Raw genomic sequence first — 20,972 nt, forward strand, 5'->3', positions numbered from 1 at the left:
TAAAACTCATTTGCATTCATTTGCATTACCAGGTGTTGGTGTGCACTGGACACTGGCCTGCAGTTTGGATTCCTCTAATTCCAGCTGGAACTCCTCCAAGTCTGGGTCATCTGAAAGAAAACGTTTTTTTTAGGGCCAGAATTCAGAATTTCAGATTTCCTTTTTGATCAAACCTCCACAAGGTCCATGTGTTAAAGCATATTGAGAGCTTATTCTGAAAGTGCTTATACACAATATACCCCATGCAGACTATGCGCGACTCTAGCTGCAGGGGGTTGTAATGATAACATTCTGTTCCACAGACAAAAAATAGACACTTCAGAAGATTACTGGCGCTTGGATGAATTTTGATTGTCTTGGCATGTTTCTCTAGCAATTAAAGGTAAATAAATTTTAATCAGTGATATGTCTTGGTTTATTCATCTCTTGATTCTGTTGTTTTTCTGAATACACCCAGCAGTTTTTTAATTTCTGCTTTAATCATGCAGATTCATTGGGTTCATTTCACCTTCATTTTGATTTATTTGTGCTTCTATTTTATGCTGGCCACAGGAATGAAGGAATGGAGGGGTCAGCACGTGTTGTGTGTTTAGGTCACTGTGGTTTCAGTGAGGATCTGACACGTCCTTAACGGCCAGGTATGGACACTTAGTTGTCAGATTCCCATCTGATATGTTACAAGTCTTTTGACATACTGTGTGTATGTTTTCACAGATACCGTAAGCATGTGTTGTCTTACAGTGAGTGTCGGTGTGGATGGGGTACATGGCTACAGTCCTCTTATGCAGGTCTTCACTGGTGCTGCTCTGCTCTGAGTCCCACTGACCGGCTGGCTTGTAGCTATCACAGGAGCCGTACACACAGCATTGGTAGGCATAAGGCATCTCTATCACCCTGTACCAATCAGATGAGAGTAGTGTTGAAAATAAACCAGAAGAAAAACAGGAGCATAATAAGGTGGCAACAAAACTGCAAGTCCTGGCTGATGTTTCTTTCAACGTGAGCTTTATCTACGTTTCTTTTAGGCACAATTTAAAACTGTTTCCCAGCAGCTTCAAGTGCTTTTGTTCCTGTTGCTCTTACTTGTATTTACATTAAACCACATTTTGATTGATGTGTAATCACTTTGACTGGTATTAAAGGTATATATTCCATAGGGACCGGGTGTTTTTGCCTTATACTGGACACGCGTAGCCTTTGTAAACAGAGGGGATGGTAACAATAGACCCAAAAAAGCTTCAGTGTATGAAAGCATAACTGAATTTTTAATAATGATAACAGTCCATCGTTGGGGAAAATGCAGGCGAAGCGTTTATTTATTTTGCTGATCTGCTGACTTTGGTGTAGATGTCTGCAAAAAACCCTTTTATTTTACCTTTAGTGCTTTTAAAATGTTTGTCTGCCAGAGGTTCTGTTCTGGGCGATGTTCTACAGGGATACTAACACAGAGCTTTGATCTGCTGCCATCTCCAATCTCTTTAAAAGTTCCTCTTCATTTTTTACTTCATCGCACCTTCCTAGGCCTTCAGGGATCTTTGTAACAAGATTTAACTTGCTGCTAACAAATACTCAGTCATTGTTTAAGTTCGGCTCAGGAATGGCTTGCAGGGATACACTGTAATTAGTCAATTGTCAGAGTTGGCAGCTTTCGGTAAATTCACGATATTAGTAGAAAATTGCGAGAGGAAGGATAATTTAAGGGTTGGGAAGGGATGCGTTTTCCTCACAGCCACAGGATACACACCTGGGATCTTTGTTTTTTTGGGACAAAGCAAAATACAAGTTTCATTTGAAGATCACACAGTTAAAGAAAGCACTCAATGATTCTGAATAGAGTAGTTACCTCATATGGGGAAAGTTATCAGGACTGAAGGCCTCATATAATTCTGTGTTCCCCCTCAGCTTGAGATGGGTCAGACCGCTCAAGCCTACAACAGGTATTGAGCTCAGACGGTTTTCAGTCAGGTCCCTAAGAGAAAAATCGAAGGACAGTGAAATAAGAAAGGTGCATGTCAAATCAAGCCAAGTTAATGTTTGTAAAATGTGTTTTTATTTCAGATAAAGCTGCGAGATGTCCTTGATAAAATGTCCTTGTCTCCTAGATTCATTAAGCTGTGTAGACAGGACTCTATCAGACTGGCTCCACATAATACTTTCTGTCAAACGTATTATCTGCTTGTTTAGCCACGCAAACTTCAACCAGTCTTCACACAATGAAGTAATTTTATATTGGCATGACTTGAGCTGAGGCTTCTTGCCATGCAGAGATATTTTTTTTCAAACAATAAATGGATTTTAATGTTCGCTGCAAACTCTGCCAAAAGTCCACAGGTTTTCAGTGGAGCACGCAGCCAAGTATGGAGTGTTTGTGCAAGTGCAACACTCTGAGATGCATATATTCGTTATGCTTTTCTCAGAAGGAGGGGAGAACAAGATGAAAGGTAGAAGAGTCTTAGTGAGTTTACTCACAGTTTAACCAAAGAGTGAAGCGAAGCAAAGGCATCTGGGTGGATCCTCTCGATCATATTCCAGCTCAGGTCACTGACAACAGCAACAAAAAGAATCACAATGATGTGAAAGTGCCTGGAATGACGGCGCACACTTGGCAATGCTGTGTATCACCACTAGATGTCAGTAATAGGTCACAATCCTACAGTCTTGTTTAATCCAACAACCGATGATTTCCTTCGTTTTGGCATCAGAGTCCTTGGGTCATGTTGTGAAACCTCATTATAGCACAGATGATTTGACTTCTACATATTGTTTCAGTTAAACATGATTAGAGAAACAAAGTTCAAACTATGTGTTATTTCACAAGAAAAAACCTCAATGGTACATCAAATTTAGTTTCATTGTTTTGTCATCTCCTGCTATCCGGTTATTAATAACATATACAGATGGGTGACAAATTAAAAGAACAACCTAGAACTCCAACACTCATAGCGAGGACATCTGGTGCTCAGGGCATTTGCTGGGAAGGTTTTGGAGTCCAAGAAGCACGTCTTGCATCTCAGCAGATATGTGAGAGGGAAATTTTTCTGGTACTATTATATAATTTATATATGTTTTGCTGACTTTGCCAGCTGGAAGTTACACGTCTACAATCTTTGCTGTTGCAGAATTCTCCCAAAGATTTCAGTTCAGGATACAACCATGTCTCTGAAATATGGTGTTCCTGTTTGGGTCCACGTGTTTTGGGAATGGGCACAGGACATCAACACAGTTGTCCTGGGAGATATGTGATGAAATCATCCTATCTTCAAGGTTGTAATCTTTACTAATGCCCATGTCTCTTGGGTACAAAAGGTCACTGAGCAGTTAGAGTATTATGAAAATGATATGTATCATGTTCATGGTAACCATATCTCAAACAAAATAAGAGATTTTGGACTGACGTGGGCCCTTTAGATAGTGCTCCTGAGCACCATCATCATGAGCATAATGAGGGACTATTTTTTGTTTTTCTCTCCTTTGATTTTTCACCAGTCTGCATATTTTCAGTTCACTATCCTTACCCGACGGTGATGGTTATTTATAAAAAACACAAATTTCTAAATATATCGCGTGCAACTTGTGACTAAGACAAAGTAAAGTTGACTCACAGTGCTCTTAGAGAGGTGAGCTGCTGGAAGGTGCTTGACTCGATCCTTCTGATTTGATTGTGCTGCAACCCTCTGTTAGGAAAATGATATATTATATGTAACCAAAGCACTATGTGCAGAGGTAAACTGAGAAAACTGCTGCCTTTGATACAGTAAGTGTGTGACTGTCTAGGGGGTTGAAAAACTCACATCTCTTGCAGTGCAGAGCAGTGGTAAAAGCTGGGCAGATCCTCTATCTGGTTGTAAGAAAGCTCCCTGCAACACAAACACAGTACACAGTGACCAGCTGTGGGTTTATGGTGTGGGAAATTATGGTCAGCTCTGTGAGGAAGGCAACACGGCAGGACAATAATTTTCTGTATTGATTGGATTTCACAGAGATGTGATTGTGCAAGTTCATGCTTTCTTTGGGGGGGGACAAGTCTCCGCAATTGAGTTGTGTGTATCAGATTTTGTACCTCTAACTTTTCCCCTTGGTGTGTATCTACTCACAGCACTCTGAGGCGAGGCAGCTGCTCACACAGATCCAGAGGCAGAGCTGAGAGACCAGCCCGAGTCAGCGTTCTGTAGGGGAAGGAAAAAAGAAGAGGATCTTCTGATCATTGTTGAAGTGCGAGCAAGCGAAAGGATCCTCCAGTCCAGCGAGTGTAACTTGGTGAGACAGGCAGCTGTGTAGGTTCGCCAAACCTGTCAATGGCTGACATAACTGCCTACTCTTCCCTGACTCTCCTCTTCATTCCCCGCTTCCCCTAAAGTCTGAACACACACATTTCCATCTATTTCCTTCAGTTTCTTTCCTGCCCGGTCTTATCTTTCTTGGCTCTTTGTCTCTCTTGTATGTGGAGTCTGATTTGTCATTTTGTCCTGAGCATCAAATCAAATAAAATCAATTTATTTATATATTAAAAACCACAAAGTGCTTCACAGTAATATAAAACAGAAATACATAAAATACATTAATAATCAGACATACAGCACAAATCTAATTAAAGTCTAAATAAATAAATACATCTAAACATCAACATTTTTTTTTACTGTACATTTTAAAGGCTCGCTTGGTGAAATTATATATTGTGGGTTTGTGTGTGTCTGTGTGGGTGGGAGGGACGGGTAGGTGCAAAGGGTACAAAGACTCACAAAATTTCCAGGCTGGTGGTTCCTTTCAGATCGGGAAACTCTCGAATCTGGGTTGCCCCGTTAAGGGAGCTACAGTCAAAGAAGGAAAAAAGTGTCAGACGACTGTCTTTGTTTCTCTCACTCCCCCTTTCTTTTCACTCACAGACACACACACACACACACACACACACACACACACACACACACACACACACACACACACACACACTCACACACTCACGCGTGTACACAGACCTTGTCTAACAGCTCATTTCATCCATCAAACTTTTTCTCCAACATCAACACAGGCTGCTTTGGCTGTCTCACTAGACATCATAAGTCACACCATTCAACATGTTCTTACAACACACTCTCTCTTACCACATCAGCACACAGCACAGCAATACGCTAACACAACATCATTCAGTAGGCCATTACACATGTCCACTCAACCCTCACTGCAAAGGACAGAAGATGATTTACACAGTGTTTGGGCTAACTCACTGGAATGGTTCCTGCTGACCGCATACTTACAGCGTGTGCAGCTTAGGTAAGAACTGGAAAGCGGATTTTCCCACAAACTGGATGGGGTTTTCATAGAAATGACTGCAACAAAAAGAGAGGAAAGAGACAATCACGTCACGCCCCGGAGAATAATTTGTTTTTGTAAATGGCTGATGGTGATGAAGTCTCAGTTGTGAGTCTGTCTGTGCAGATAGCAGCATTGAAGCTCACATGGTTTGGAGCTGAGGGTTTCCCACAAAGGCCCTCTCAGGGATGGCTTTGATATTGTTGTTATGGAAACCCCTGCAAATATAAAAAAAGACAATGTTAGTCAGGTTCTCTGTAAATATGTTTCTGATGATCTTAATAATCATTGTTATTATTTATTTTGGAGTCTGTGTGTGCATGTTTGTGTTTGGAGGAGGGACAGAGTGTGTTTGCGATTGAGAAGTCACATGTTCTCATCTTGCACCTGCCTTTGCACAGCTGAAAAGCATTTTTGGATACATGAGATGTAGACACGCACACATACGCTGTATCTGTGACACATAGGCGCGCTGCAGAACATCTGCTGAAGCGGAGGGAAAACACGGCTTGTGTGTGTGCATGTGCGCCTGTGTGTACGTGCAGGCGAGCGGCTGCGTGGGTGTGTAGCCAGCACCTGCTTGGGGTGAGAGAGATTGTATCCGAGTGCCACATTAAAATCACTTAACGGGATTACTCGGGATAACGCAACCACGATAGTCATGTCGGGCAGGTGTGTTTTTCGTGTTTGCGTGTGTGTGTACTCACAGTTCCTGAAGTTTGCTCAGTGTCCTGATGGCCACAGGGAACTCCTGCAGATCATTGTAGTTTAAATCCCTGTGAGAGAACCAGTAAGAGAAACAGTCATTATAAAGCAGCATGTTAACACATGCAGTCCCAGTCATGATGGAGACCATCCATCCATCACGTGGTCTTATATGTTTATGTGAGAAATGTTGCACGAGTGTGTGTGTGTGTGTGTCGCTGATAGAAGATTTTAGGGCCCTGAACTATCCTTTGGTTATGTAGCCTTAGACTGGTGGTGGGCAGGGCTTCACCTAACACGCTGTTTCTTCTTCACTCCTCTCTAAACTCTGTTTCTCGCTGCTTTCTTCTCTTTCCTCTCACCCAAACTACTCTTGGAAGAAGACTGCCCCTCCCTGAGCGTGGTATTTCCTGTTGAAAGGGAGTTTTTCCTTCCTGCTGTCACCAAGTGTTTGCTCATACGGGTTGTCAGATTGTTGGGGTTTTCTTTTCTCTACAGTATAAAGCAGCGGTCCCCAACCTTTTTTGCGCCACGGACCGGTTTATGCTCGACATTATTTTCACGGACCGGCCTTTAAGGTGTCGCAGATAAATACAACAAAATAAAACTAGTACCGGTACCGAAAAAAAGAAGATTTATTCATAACACACCTGAAAAGACCCAGGAACACCGAGTTAACGATAAAAACGATAACAAAATAACGCTGAACACCGATAAAAACCCTGAAAACCAGACATTTCACACCTGAGCCTCTACTCTCGTGGCCCGGTACCAAACGACTCATGGACCGGTACCGGTCCGAGGCCCGGGGGTTGGGGACCGCTGGTATAAAGCACCTTGAGGTGACTCTCATTGTGAGTTGGCACCATGTAGATAAAACTGAACTGAATTGAGCGCCATTACCTCTTTCTTAGGGAGTAAAAAAATTCAACCAATTCTGTCGCTAATTCTAAGATGTACCTGTATGAAAAATGTGTTGGTGAGATGGAGAAAAGATGTGACCATTATCTAACATTCCAGCAATCGATCTCACAAACAAGTTTGCAGACCTTATCTTGGTTCTCCACCATCTCCGCGGCATGTGTCAGATTGAGAGTAGATTAATGGCCTAACTATGCGATGAAGTAGATCCCTAAATTACCCAAAGCATTTTTATATTCTTTAAAACTGTGCTTTCACTTTGATGCATATCAGACTATTAGTGTATCAAACATTGGCGAAGTGTCGTTTGCGATTTGGGTGTGACCCTTGACCTTTTACTGCTCCGTCTTGATTATTCAGGATTTTGTCTCATCAGTTTTTCACACTCAATAAGATAAACACCTGACACAGTTCCTAGACTGTATTTCCATTCTTTACACAAGTATGCACATTAGAGCCCTTCTGTGCATGGGAGAAATGTAGTGTACATGTGACTGCATGTATACGAGTATGTACTTTGGTGTATTAAAATGTATGCCAGGGCATGTGTGCACTTAAGAGCCTCCTTTGAAGATTTCCAGCCATCAAGATCAAAGGATATCCTAAAGTCCTATTCAACTGGATTTGTTTTTATTCTGTTCAAGTAGCCAAATACCTTTGATGAAGAACTTTGAGAGATATATGTATGTATTTCCAGCAAATGTTGTGAAATGTTTGTCTGCCGGTGTCTGTTCTGTCTTGTTTGCATATGCTGTTGCATTTTCCTGCAGGCCTCTGGACGGCTCCTCGTAGTAATGATTTTATAATACACACTAGGGGTTGGGGAGGGTGGCGGCGATACAGATGGTCTCTCGTATTTCTCATAAGCAAAGCCGCTGTGAGAGATTAACCCATCATACCAGTGCGATCCCCACGTCAATGACACCTGTCATCTTATCCCGCCGAGTCATCGATCTCTCCCCCACCGCTGACAGTCCAAACACTTTAACACGCACTATTCTGGTCCAGAGAGCTCCATCCCTCTTTTTCACAATCTCCAGTTTCCCTTCATCCCCTTAACCATTCCTCCTCCGCCTTACGCCGTGTTTCCTCACAGTTCCCAGAACTGATAATGACTTTCAATTTGAGCGTAAAGCTGTATTATTGCACAGGCAGACAGTACTCGCTTATGTGCACGCACGTGCATGTGCCCAGACACTCATAAAAAAGAAAGCCGTGCTTTTTTTATTTTTTTTAACACTTCAACAGGTTGTTAAGCAGCATGCCAGACAAAGTGTTTTCATCAGACCACCGTGAATTTTGCAGGAGACACTATTTCTTTTCTCTCCCCACCTCTTTCATGAAGCTGTGTCGGTTTTCTGCGGTTTCCATATTGGTGTGTGGTTAGGAGGTAGTAATTGAGGCGACGGCACGTACTCGCGAAAACTCTCTCCTGTAGTCTTTACTTGACCCTAACTCTGGCTAGCAACTGCTCATTCAAAACACCGCGATGATGCTTTAAAGGAATCAAAGACGACTTTTTTACCTTCACATTCCCGTCACTCATTCGTTGGTTGTGGTTTTGAGAAACGTTCAGGCGCTTCATGAAATTATCGGGGCATTAATCATTATTATGACTTTACAATTTAGCACCACACTTCATTATTCTTTGGCACACTTGTTTCATATGATTTGTAAAAACAAAATTTTTTTCAGGTGTTCCAAGTAACACCAACCAGCTTTACACACACACAAGCACACCTACACACTCACACACAATCAGGGCTTTAGTGAGGCACATAATGTGAGTCTTTTGGTTGTGTTACCCCCTTCAGGTTATATTTAGGGAGTTTTTCAAATATCTTGGGTTATACTGAGGCAATGTGATTGCTGTAAACACTACTATAGCAAATGAATGTTGATACTTGCTGATGCTTTGTAATCAAAAAGCCTGCAGTGGTGATTTTGGAAACAAGGAGGTGCTCATTTAGGCCAAAGAAATGCATTCCCTTCAGTGTGCGTGCATGCATGCGTGCGTGCGTGTCAGACTGTTAAAACGTCCTTTGTTATTTTTAATACTGTCCAACAGTGTGTGTGTGAGCACGGCTGTGTGTTTCAGTGAGAATGCATGAATGTTGGATACTCACAGTGTCTCCAGACTGTTTAAACCTTCAAAACATCTCGAGCCCATGCTCCTGATGTGGTTGTTATGGAGATGCCTGGAAAAACGACACAGACATTTTTCAAAAAATTGAAATTAATTTCATGAAAAAAAACAAAAACAATGCCACAGTATGTCGAAACATTATTTCAGCTCAGCGGAGGACAAATAACGCACAATGCAACTTACAGTACCACAAGGGCAGAGAGGTTGGTAAATGCGTAATCTGGGATGTGTGTGATTTGGTTGAGCGCCAGCGTCATGGCCTGCAGGGAGGGCAGAGAGTCAAGCGCCATCACTGGGATCTCCGTTAGGGAGTTGTCATCTAGCCACAGGTGTCTAAGGGAGCGGACGCCTCTGAAGGCCTCAGCCGGAACCACAGACAACAGGTTCGCGTCAAGACGCCTGCAGGGTGAGAGGAACTGAGCTTAATGAGATAATCACCAAGTCTGAGTACAGTATTCTTGCTCATGTGGATGCGTATCTGTGCTTCTGTGTGCATTAGTGGTTGTGTGTCACGGCACTGAAACGGTTTGGCTTACAGGAAGGTTATTATGAGAATTACACGTCCTTTATTCTGCTTCTTTCATCTTTACTGCAGCTTCTTAGAAGTTTCTCATTATGATTTATTCCCATGCTAAATACGCCACGAGAAGCTTCGCCAGCACAGACATGTGTGAAATGTAAGATGAGAAAATGACAGTTGCAAAAATGTGGAAATGATTGTGGTGAGTCTTTTATATTTGTGCTCTTTTTGTTGTGACACTCGCTGAGTGTCTGGAAAAGGTAGAAGACAGAAGGAAGCATTCTCAGCTTTTTTACTTTTTCCCAGTTTAGTCTCTGAAATTTCCACCAATCAAACGCTAATGCGACTTCTTACAGCCAATGAAGTGACAGCAAACACACACACACACACACACTCACACACTGCCACATGTGCACTTTCATCTTTTCAACTATAAAAAAAAACCTAACAAACCTTTGTTCCCCTCTGTGCTCTGAACCCACAGGCCATGAGTGTGGACACGCTGTCCGTGTACATTTACACACACACACACACACACACACACACACACACACACACACACACACACTCTGCCGATCATGATGAATGATCCCCTCAGGGCGGAGTTGACAAGAGAGACCACTTCCTCCTGCTATTCTTCTTTCTTTGGCCCGTCACACTCACCCATTCATTTCCCTCCCTCCGGCCTCTCTCGCACTCGCGTTTTGTTTCTTATATCTTCATTGACGCACTCCCCAGCTGCTTTGAATCCCTTTTGCATCTCAGTCCTTAATTCTTGTTCATCTTTCAAACATCCCCTCCTTATCAATCTTCTGCCGAGGTTCTTTGATTCCTGCGCTCCAGTTCTCCTCGCCCCCTCGGAGGTTTTACCAAACAAAAAGCATCTTCAAAGTGAAATCTGAACTTGAACTCTGAACTCTGGGCTTGTCTGCCTGGGGGAAGTTTCCATCAGGAGAGCAACTGCATACACTGGCAGATGCTCACACACACAGAGGCACCTAGCACCATATATGTAAATACTTCTGAATGTGTTTTCAGCGCACGTTTCTTTTTTTCTTTTTGCAGCGCTAAACATTTGCCCTTGTGCACCCCGTATCCTGCAACTGTGGACATTGTTTGTCCCTGAACCAAATCACAGGATGAAAGCTACAGAAGGTCTTTCTGCTTTCTCTGGGTTGTTCTCCGGGGTAAAATAATAATTCCTCCTTTTCGAGTGGACCTGCCAGGTCTGGTGAAGGTCCAGACAGAACCAGGAATGTTCCACAAAGGCTAATAAAGCAGACATTTCCTGTCCATCACATCAAAGTCTGACGTATGATTACCAGAGTAAGAAGCAGAGGCAGAAAGAGAAAAATCCTTTAAATGATCCTGGAGCTCTGGGTTACTGCTTCTGTTTGTTCAATTCTCCAGATGGACAAAATTTTATACAACCAGGATCTTTGGTGAAGGGGGGGGGGCTGTTTTACTGCCATGTAGTCCATTTTCCCTAAACCTGGTTACACTGATCTAAATCTGCCTGTGAAACTCATGAGTGTTGATAAGGCTACACTACTTAACCCTTTGGTAAGGACCCAAAACACATCTGTCTGCTTATGATGGCACAAGCAACAGCACTCACACTGTGCTGTAATTATCCTGCTCCAAGAGGCAAATTTCTTGAATCAATCTCGCTGCTGAGAACAGAATCGCTGTTTGAGATTAAGTCATGATTTATTTTGGATGAAAGCCTCCTTTAATACATTCATACCAATTTGAATCCATGTGACTCTTTCTTTTTACCTGGTGTGTTTTATGTCAGTGAGAGGCGCCGACAAGCTTCACTCTCCAAAGCCTTTCCAGTAATCTTTCTGTGCTCAGCTTATCATTACTGTAATGACAAGGTGCGTCTCTATACACTGGCTCTGTTTGTGTACTCTGTGTGTGTGCGCACGAGTGTGTGTGCATGTGTGTTTTTCATTACTTGTGACAATTTCTATCCGCTAAAAGAAAAAGATCTGTGAAGACCACACGCTCGTACGCAAAGACACGCAGACATCATCATGACAGCAATTTGTTAATTCAGACAAGAGCAGTCTGCACTGATGTGTCTGCCAGAACAAAGTGTGTGTGTGTCTGTGTGTGTGTGTGCTGGCTGGGTGACTGTACTGAAGGGGTGCAGGCCTGCTTAATACCAGACAGGGGAAACGTTGTAGGTGGTAGAGGAGTTAGACATGCACGCCCCTCCTGTGTTACAACCCCAGCAATTTTGGTGTGTGCACTTGTGTGTGTGTGTGTGTGTGTGTGTCTTTGCGATGAAGGAAAAGGCTTTATGGATATTTGCAAGGAATTAATAATTTGGAAAGTGGAGACGTGGAGTACATGTGGAGGGCAATGTTCGAAGAGTGGGGTACCGGTGAGCAATTGCAGATGAGGTGGTCCACACATGCACACACACGCATGCACACTGACACACACATACACTGACCCTGCAGATTAGACAATTAGGTCACCAAACACTCTCATTAGCCAGGGGGATAGCAGTGTGGGTGGTGGGAGAAGAACAGGGGAGTAGGAGTAGAGGAGGAAGAGAGGGGGAACTGATGGAAATGGGGTTGTTTCACAGCTCATTGGAGATGCTCTCGCTGGCCTGCAGTGTCTGCTGTTTCCCTCATGGCTTCCAGATGCTACCATGCACTGCACTGACACAATCAGGCTGTGACTTCTTCCATTAAGCAGCACAGCAGCACTGAGCGCACAACTATTGCAGCCACCATTTGGATATGGTCTGTCATTTGTCAGCAGTGCTCCTATACCTGCATTGTGGTTATTAGTGAAATGCGTAGGTGGCCAGTGTTTCATTCACTGCTGGATGAGAAGATGAGTGCAATGTGTATAAGACGGAGACTCACAAGGACAGGAGGTTGGGTAGGTCCCAAGGAGCATCATCAGGAAGTCTCTTCAGCTGGTTGTTCTGTAGCATCCTACAAGGCACACACACATTACACAGCTATATGTATCATGTCTATACTTCATGAAGTTTTCGTACTGGATGTGTGTGCACATGCGAGAGCGAGAGTGCAACGGGCAGGACAAAAATTTCATAGTGAGGGAAATCTGACACAAGAAGGAAAGGGCCAGTGAAAGCTTGAAGAGAAGCAGAGAATGAAGGGTAGAGCAAAAGAGAAAGAGCCTCCCTGGGTGGGCTGCTGATGTCATTCTCAAAAGATTGGAGCAAAAATGGGGAGGAAGTGGGAAGCAAACAATAGACCTCTCTCTTTACTCACCCTCCCTTGCTTTTTCTATCTATCTCACACTATTTCTTCAGTTTTATTGTGACAAGTCCACTTAAACAGGCTCATAAAGCCTCCGGTGTGTCACATAGACCCAGGGGGTCAATGTGCCACGGTAGTCTGTCTCTGTGAATGCTTCGTGTCTTGTGTGATAGGAATCGTATATCGTATTTCCACTGTTGAGAAATGCTTCTTTTTTTCCTCCCCCGCCAGTATGATATGAAGTATAATATGAAGTATAATTAAAACATTTCCTTGCGCATGTGTTTATTTATTTAGCTGTAAATGAAGGATGGAGCATAGCGCATGTAATAGCATAGTTTTCACATTTATTTATATAACTTTTCTGTTTTTATATATTTTCCTGTTTCAAAGAATTTCCCAATGGGGAGGATTCCTGTTCAACCTCTGCGAGTGTGGTGTGCCTGTGAGAGTCAGCAGGGATCTTGTGGTTAACCTAGACAAGGTCAGCAGTATTTTCATGTCTAACACAGGGAGACCTTCACCGTTATGTTAAGAAATTAAATGGATAGTTCAGTTACCGTGAGGTCAAAGAGATCCTCCAAAGTTTTCCTTTTGCGTTGTAGTGTCGAGTGTATATGACACAGTGTATTTCCCACTATCGTTCATTGCGGTTGGCTCGTTCTGTTTCGGTGAGTTTCACGGCACAAGGTGAAAGAAGATCAACTGGTGTGCCTGGTAATTCTCTAGATTCCCTCAAATTACAAACCACAAGTTTGCTAGCTGAGTTTATATTCTGTGGAACTGCCGCTCTGACTTTTCTCAGCCAAGGTCCAAAAGGAGTTGAGGGGGTTGGCAAAGCTCATGAAAATCTCCTTAAAATCCTTGTCCTGCGCTAACTAGAAATATGGCTGCAACTCATTAGATCCTGCGCTCACAAGTCAAAAGGTGCTCTGAGTTTTGTGGCTGCTTTGCACTTTTTTTATGATTTAATACTTTGCAGCAGCTCTAACAGTTGGTGGCCATGAACACAGTTTGAGAAGTGTGGTGTTAAGAGAACAGCTTTGAATGGAGTCCTTGGTCAATTATTTGTCACTTTCTGTAATCTCAGTGGGTGGTGTGACTGGGAGGTCCCTGCAATACACCTGTAAGGGTATGTGTGTGTGTGTGTGTGTGTGTGTGTGTGTGTGTGTGTGTGTGTGTGTGTGTGTGTGTGTGTGTGTGTGTGTGTGTGTCCTCGCAAGTGAAACAGTGCTTGTTTAGAAATAAAGGTGCTGCAAGCAGTGCATGTCTCCCCCAATCTCATAAAATTTAACTGCAGTTAATGATGCATGGCTTGTGTGTTTCATTCAAGGTAGGGCAAGTTCCCTTTCAAAGGATAGAGTGGGATAAACCCACAGTGGCGGTTTAGGCATGGGGATTAAACCAGGGCTGTGGTATAGGTGAGAGGGTGGAGGAAGTTACTTACAGAACTTTCAGGTTGTGTAGACCTTGGAAGGCGAGGCCTGAGATATACCTCAGCTGATTCCCTGAGATACGCCTAAAAGAGAAACAAGCAAAATTATAAAAGTGAAAAATCGAAATACAATCATAGACACAAAAAAAGTTACAAGTCTCAAGAGAAGAGCTTTCTTTACGTTCATTTACGTATTTTATTCGATACTTTTTGGATGAGGCTGTGATGTGACTTCATCCCAGACTGCTTTGGGGTTATTGTTGGGGCAGTATGCAAATAAGAATTTTCTATTCCCTTCAGTGTGGTTGCTATTGGCCCGAGGCACACCCTGAAACCTTAACCAATTCTGGGAGCGCCGATGAGTGAGTAAAGACTGAATTGAATGAGACTGGGTCAACAAGTGCACCGCATAAGTATATGTGTGGATGTGAGTGTGTTTATGTGCGTGTTTGTATAGTAAGGTGTATACTATATGTGTGCGCACAAACACATGTGTGCAGCGAGACATTGCGTGCCCTAATTTCCATGTCCTTGAGGGTAAATCGGCCTATTCTAAAGGGGCCTCGAGGACAGCAGGGAGAGAAACCACACGCATTCACACAAGCAATCCAATCAGTTTGTTTATCAAACACAGCACCTAATGGTCATTTGTGAGTGTGTGTATAAGATGTCCAAATAAATAACATTCAGTCCAGCAGAATAACTCTCAAGGTCACAAGCTGGAAGCGCAGTTTAAACACAGATTTGGGCTTCACAACTCAAGACCACCCACTTTTATTAAACACACACACAAGACGTTATATGTTACTCATTGGAGCCCTCCTCCACCTCACACAATTGCTCTACAGGTGATGTTTGCCTGACATTTCAGCTTAATGCTAAGCAGCCTGCTTCTGGAAAAGCTGTACCAACAGTGCCAGGATGCTAAATTATTGATAGAGTGTGCTGTCTGCCTTCCCAAGCCACTAGCATCCAGATGGTAAATGGTCGAGGGCTCCCGTCAAACTCCCTCTGACATCTGACGCTCATGTCAACATGTCTGTGTTGTATTACTGTGCAGTGGCAAACCACACAGCTCCACCCACGCCTGCCAAATCTCACACTCGGCTCAGTTTATAACTTTTACAGATCTCGTATTTATCAACAGAAACACACACATCGGCTCGCTAGAACACAAAGCGAGCCGATCACTATCCAAGCTATTGTGGTGCCATTTAGTCAAACCACAGTCAAAACTTATTCACATAGACATAAACAGTGCCGTATGAAATCTCAATATAGATTTCCCAAAAATGACAGACGTATGACAGACAGTTATTTCTTTGAGCATTCAACTCAATGACACTCCCAATATTTATCCGTAATTTCAAGAAAAACTGGTTCAGTTTCCCCTTGATTGAATTTTAATGTCTCTCCAGGGACAATAAATACCATTCTGAGTTTCCGCAGATGCACAATCTGGTCAACAGGGATATTTTTAGGTCGATTTCCAGAGATGCATTTAAGTTTCTGAAATAAAAACGCCTTCAGTGCCTTGTTTTGGCTAGTCTTTAATATATAGTATACTTATTTATATATGTATGCATTGAAAGGCTTTGATGCAGCAGCAAGAGAAATAAGTGATTTTTCAATGTGGACGATGACGGATGCCAGCGATTCTACATTTTAGAAAACAAACACTGTAGTTAGGGTATTTTGTGCACGTCCCACTGCCAGTGCAGCCATTCTCTATTCAACTATAGCCAACACAGCAATAAAGCAGAATCGTGTTTTTCTTGCCGACGTCATTTATCAAATGAATAATTACGTCGATGGCGAGGATGGATGCTGAAAAGGGAAAGAAATGCTCAGACGTTCCTGATAGACATCAGCAGAACATCGGCAGTAGCCGCTGACCAACTGTTTCCATTAAATCAGAGTGTGTATTTATGTGTGTGTAAATGATCGTACGTTTGAGTGAATGTTCCACACTTTGCCTCCTAGTCGTTCCACATCAATCTCCGTCTAATGAAAGGCGCCTTGCTCATGTCAAACCGCGGCTCCAACTGTTTCTTCTTTCTTCTTTCGTTCTTTTAATTTGATTTGAGGATTGTTACAATTGCTCTTGGCCTCTGTGCTGCACAGATAAAAATTCCACCTCAACTATAAAATGATTCATAGGTAACATAGCAGAAGCCAGTGTAGCCGGCGCAGTGGAGACGGGTGTTGCTGGTAACAGAGGTGAGACCACCCTCCTATTTGGGCCGATCAGAGAGGGATTCGCTGAAGCACATCCACCGCTGATTGTTCTATGTATCATCTCGTTCTATTGCCTCAAAATAATAAACAAGACGACAGATTAAAGACCTCGGGAACAAAGACGGCATCATATTTTGGCACACTATCTCGGGTAGTGATAGTCATAGTGGTAGCAGGACCAGGGTAGGTGATAGGAGTTGATGATGAAAGGGGAGACAGAGGAGATAAACGGGTCTTATCAGCGAGAGGGCGAATTGTGCGTGGGTGTTTTATGTAAGTGCTTAGTACGCGCATGTTTTACAACCTTGGCCCGTCAAAAGAAATGTGAGCACATGACCTTTGACTTGACATCGAGGTCAACCACTTAACCTGCCATTAACCTCTGAAATTGAGGGAGTAAAATGCAGACACGTGGAGCGTCAGCCTTTGAATGTGGTTGTTTGTGGGCAGCACATGAACCATTCTGGCAACACTAAGAGGAAAAGTTTGAATTGGTCTATATTAGATAGTCTTGGCTGGGTGCTGCACCTGGAACATCAAGCCAGCCAACGCTTTGACCTCTTAACCCTCCCCCATGTCATATTCCCGGCCTATCAGCAGACAATCTTATCGCCAAGAGAAAGACAAGCAGGGCATCGTTGGCCTCCACTCACCACCTCTCTACTCTTGCATTTGGATTTCATATCTCACATGTGATAGTTGGAGTCAGAGGGCTGCGATATGACTGGATCCAATCAAGAGTGTCAGAAGATAAGACGAGCATATTCCGTGCACATTAAGTTAAGATGTAGGCCAAAAGAGGCAAAGTCACCAATGATGGGAAGTCAGATTATTCCACCTGTCAGGCCACTTGAAGTGGTGTCAGATCACCTCTATAATTACGAGGTGTTAGATAGCTGCAGATAATGATAAGGTGAGTAGGAGACACGACGCAAGTGGCTGATTATGAAGTTAAAGGCAAAAGCAGAGTGAAATATGAGATCAGGAGCTACAAACAGGGATGGACTTTGATAATGATGATGGGCTGGAAGCGGTGGTTTTCAGAAAGAAACATCTTCGAGGGCAGTCTCACTCCAAGCCGTCCTCTGGTAGCTCCAAGTTACCGCTTCATGAGAAAATGGCTTTTTTAGAGCAAAACTTTTAAAAAAGAGGGCGTGTCTTTGATATGACGGCCAGATAAGAAACCAGTTTAGGAGTCTGTATCCAAGCATGGGCATCGCTGCCCTCTCATTAATCCACAGACACGCAGTCGCCTCTCTTCAAGCTTCGTCTGACTGACAGTTGTGTGCATGTTTTTGTGTTTAAATTAAGACCCAAATTCACTGATCAAAGTGCTGAATGAAGGCTTAATAAGAGGGATCTGAGATCAATAGAAATAAGGACTTACAGGCAGGGAAAGGGCTGGAGGGAGGGATGGTTGTGCTCACATCTTATTATCAATATTAATGGTGCAGTGAATCAGAGGAAGGTTTAGCCCAGTAAGATTAGCTACCTTTGTGAGTTAATTTGATCACCTCGTTTTAGGTTCAAAGGGATTAGCTGTTATTCACTTTGAAGCTACAGAGGTGAGAACTGAGCAAAGAGATAAGAGGTGGGATGACACAGTTTGTGTTCAAATAGAGATAATCTGTACCCTCACCTTCCTGTAGCGTAGCACAGGATAAATGTTGAAACTCTTGCCATCAGCAAATTTGTTTTAGTTTGTGAAAATGTGACGTGAGAGCAGAAAAAATGTCAAAGGCAGAGACTACACGGCCTGCAGTGAAGTGAAGATGGGGGGGACTGTGAAAATGAATTCAGTGGGAGGGAGACGGAGTAAGGGAGGGCGGGCGGCGAAGCAGAGCCCAACATCAAACAATTTATCACTCTGCCAGTCACAACACGCCTGCCCCTTGCCTCTCCCTGCTACCAAACAGTTCTCGAGACCCACATCAAAAGCTGTCTCTCTCAAACCAATCATGTTTGTGTTGAGAGCGTTGATTTGTTTTTCTGAGCTTTCTAAGTGTAGCACAACCTGTTATCGCTTTGTCTCTTTAAACCATTTCAGGCAGAGATGAATATTTTTAAAAAGCGCTTTTCCTGCCCTTGAAATGTCACGATCGTCTCAGAACATCTCCTGAAATGGTCACAGGGCTGGAAAAAAAATTGGCTTCAGGGAAGGAACATACTCCTTGGAAGAATTACAAAGCAACAAAAAGTCTCCATAAAGTGTCAGAACTTGATAGCTATGCAGACGAAGCAAGATCAATGGGCCTGTAAAACACTGGGATGGTTGTTCCTGGACAAACACTACAGATGGAGCTGTGTCCAAGGCCCCGCTTCAACCCCCACCCCTGCCATTTCCCCCCACCCGATGCAGGCAAATGTCAGCTTCAGTGCTCAGCACCACCCTGAACTGCGTGGTTTTCGTTATTACGCCAACAGCAATATCTGACCTGTAACGTTTTACAACCGCAAAAGTTCAGATCAGCAATGCAATAAGCTGCAATAAATCAAAGTGGTCGATTCGATATTCCGGCTTTTAAAGTGCCACATAATTTCCCTTCGTTCTGCTCTTCGGACACAGTTGGACGGCAACTCAAAGGAAATGTAGCGACCGCCCGGCTAACCTTGTTGCTTTCATCATCGTTAGCTCATGCCTCACAGGCTGCAGCTGCGCAAATTAGCAAAGAAAACAGCAGACTGTCCAAACACCCGATGAAGACACACACATGCGCACACACAAAGTTTGCAGGATTCAGAGGTGAAATAATCACGTGAACGCTGACATACAAGCATAAGCCCCCTCGAACTCAAACACACTACACTCTTACGCACATTCACGCCCTGAGGGCAAGTCTGTAGGCAGCTTTTGTCAAACGGAGACGGAATTCTGCTGGGTGGTTGGAGTAGTCAGATCCGATATCGGCGAGGTTGACTGAGAACGTGTTCAAAAAAGTTTTGCAAACTTGCTGCGCCTTGTATTCTTTTAACAGCCCTGTGAGACTGAAACCAATACTACTTCTTTTTTACCTTGAAAGCGCCGGCCAGATTTCCTCTGTAGCATATGCTATGGTAGTCGAAAACATTTAGACTTCTTATAGTCTAACATATTGTTTGTTTAGTTTCATTTGATCAAATAAAGCTGTATTTATTACCAGCCAAGAGACGTATGTGAAAGATATTCCAATGAATCCATACTTAATTCTATTTGCATTATTTGTTGTCCCAGGGCTATCCTAAAAGTCTCCCATCGTGTGTGTTTATCTTGGCGAGGACACTTGTCTACGAGCGAACTGTTTCTGCTGATCTGTCCAGCTGAACCGAATTCAAGGAGGGCAAGAAAGCAGAGGCTTGGATGCCGAGCACAGAACCTGCGCTTTAAAGACCATATATTTGATCTCTGAGTGAATATCAGGTTCGCCTCAGCTCTCCCTTTTGTGCAGCCATCCCAGGATATACTAGCATATTGCTTCAGGCACTTTCTTGGTAGGGGAGATCAGAGGCGGGCCAGAATCATCAACCTCATCTCTGGCGTCTGTGGGTATCAGCGGTTCAAGGAATTACTGGTTCTCGTCATGCACGAGTTGTGACAGTGCAGGTTCATTAAGTGAGCGTGAGTTGAATGATTGTGCACTCACAGTTCTGATAGCAGGTGCAGTCGGTGGAAGGCCCTGGGCTGGATCTCGCTGATGTTGTTCATGCTCAGATCCCTAGAGAGAGAGAGAAACGGGGAAAATCAAAGAGTCAGTCAATGCGTGCCTTTTTAATGTTCTTTGAAAACGCTCAGAGACGTAAAATTATAAATGTTTCGGATGCCTTTTTCATATGGAAATCCATCCTCGCGAGCAGGGAGTAGTACACAGAGAGAGGTTACAGGGTTAGGTAGAGAGGTTGGAGAACTGAAGGGAGGAGAGGGAGATGCAGAGGAGAATTTTCCCCAATGAATCATTGTTGGGCAGCTGTAATTTCCTCCTCGTCCCAGTGACTCTTTCTCTTTTCCAGATGTCTCACTCTGCTTTCTCTCAGATCTGACCCCTCGGTCCCCCCTTCCTATCTATCTCGTTCTCCTTCCCGTTCTCAGTCTCTTGGCTTCTTTCTTCTTCCTCAGGTTTCTCCTGAGACCACCTCCTTCCCCCTTTGTTCATTGCTTTAACACAGGCACACTCCATTTCTTTGATTCTTCGACACACACTCTGACGTGAGAGGGTGTGTTGAGGGGTGAGTGTTGACGCAGCTGCGTTGTGGTGAAAGAGGGAGAGGTGAAGGATGCTCAGACTCGTGCGTGCACACACACACACACATTAAACACACACACTTTTTCACATCTTTTTTTAACACTCGGGGACAGCCTATGTGTCAGCCTCTGGTAGAAAACATATATAACCTTTTAACTCGGTCATGTAAGGTCATCTCTTTGATTAGCACGGGGAAAGCAAGAAGGTTTTACATCACCTCTGCTTTGCTTTC

General features: G+C 43.5%; 1 protein-coding gene across 1 annotated transcript in view; it reads right to left on the reverse strand.

Annotated features, from left to right (window-relative positions):
- Positions 1-20,972, reverse strand: part of lgr6 (leucine-rich repeat containing G protein-coupled receptor 6) — a 38,528-nt gene that overhangs the window by 2,276 nt on the left and 15,280 nt on the right. The window contains exons 2-17 of the mRNA XM_086276660.1: positions 20,144-20,215; positions 14,298-14,369; positions 12,488-12,559; positions 9,263-9,478; positions 9,060-9,131; positions 6,015-6,083; positions 5,454-5,525; positions 5,253-5,324; positions 4,740-4,808; positions 4,095-4,166; positions 3,792-3,857; positions 3,603-3,674; positions 2,470-2,541; positions 1,844-1,969; positions 740-894; positions 30-110 (exon numbers count right to left, since the gene is read on the reverse strand). Coding sequence (XP_086132786.1) covers positions 30-110; positions 740-894; positions 1,844-1,969; positions 2,470-2,541; positions 3,603-3,674; positions 3,792-3,857; positions 4,095-4,166; positions 4,740-4,808; positions 5,253-5,324; positions 5,454-5,525; positions 6,015-6,083; positions 9,060-9,131; positions 9,263-9,478; positions 12,488-12,559; positions 14,298-14,369; positions 20,144-20,215 — 1,430 coding nt within the window. The remainder of the gene's footprint in view (positions 1-29; positions 111-739; positions 895-1,843; positions 1,970-2,469; positions 2,542-3,602; positions 3,675-3,791; positions 3,858-4,094; positions 4,167-4,739; positions 4,809-5,252; positions 5,325-5,453; positions 5,526-6,014; positions 6,084-9,059; positions 9,132-9,262; positions 9,479-12,487; positions 12,560-14,297; positions 14,370-20,143; positions 20,216-20,972) is intronic.

The sequence above is a fragment of the Aulonocara sp. 'chitande type north' Nkhata Bay genome, linkage group LG20 (assembly GCF_057382095.1).
Source record: "Aulonocara sp. 'chitande type north' Nkhata Bay isolate Kocher_YH1m ecotype deep benthic linkage group LG20, A_spYH_male_GT1.1, whole genome shotgun sequence".
Lineage (NCBI taxonomy): Eukaryota > Metazoa > Chordata > Actinopteri > Cichliformes > Cichlidae > Aulonocara > Aulonocara sp. 'chitande type north' Nkhata Bay.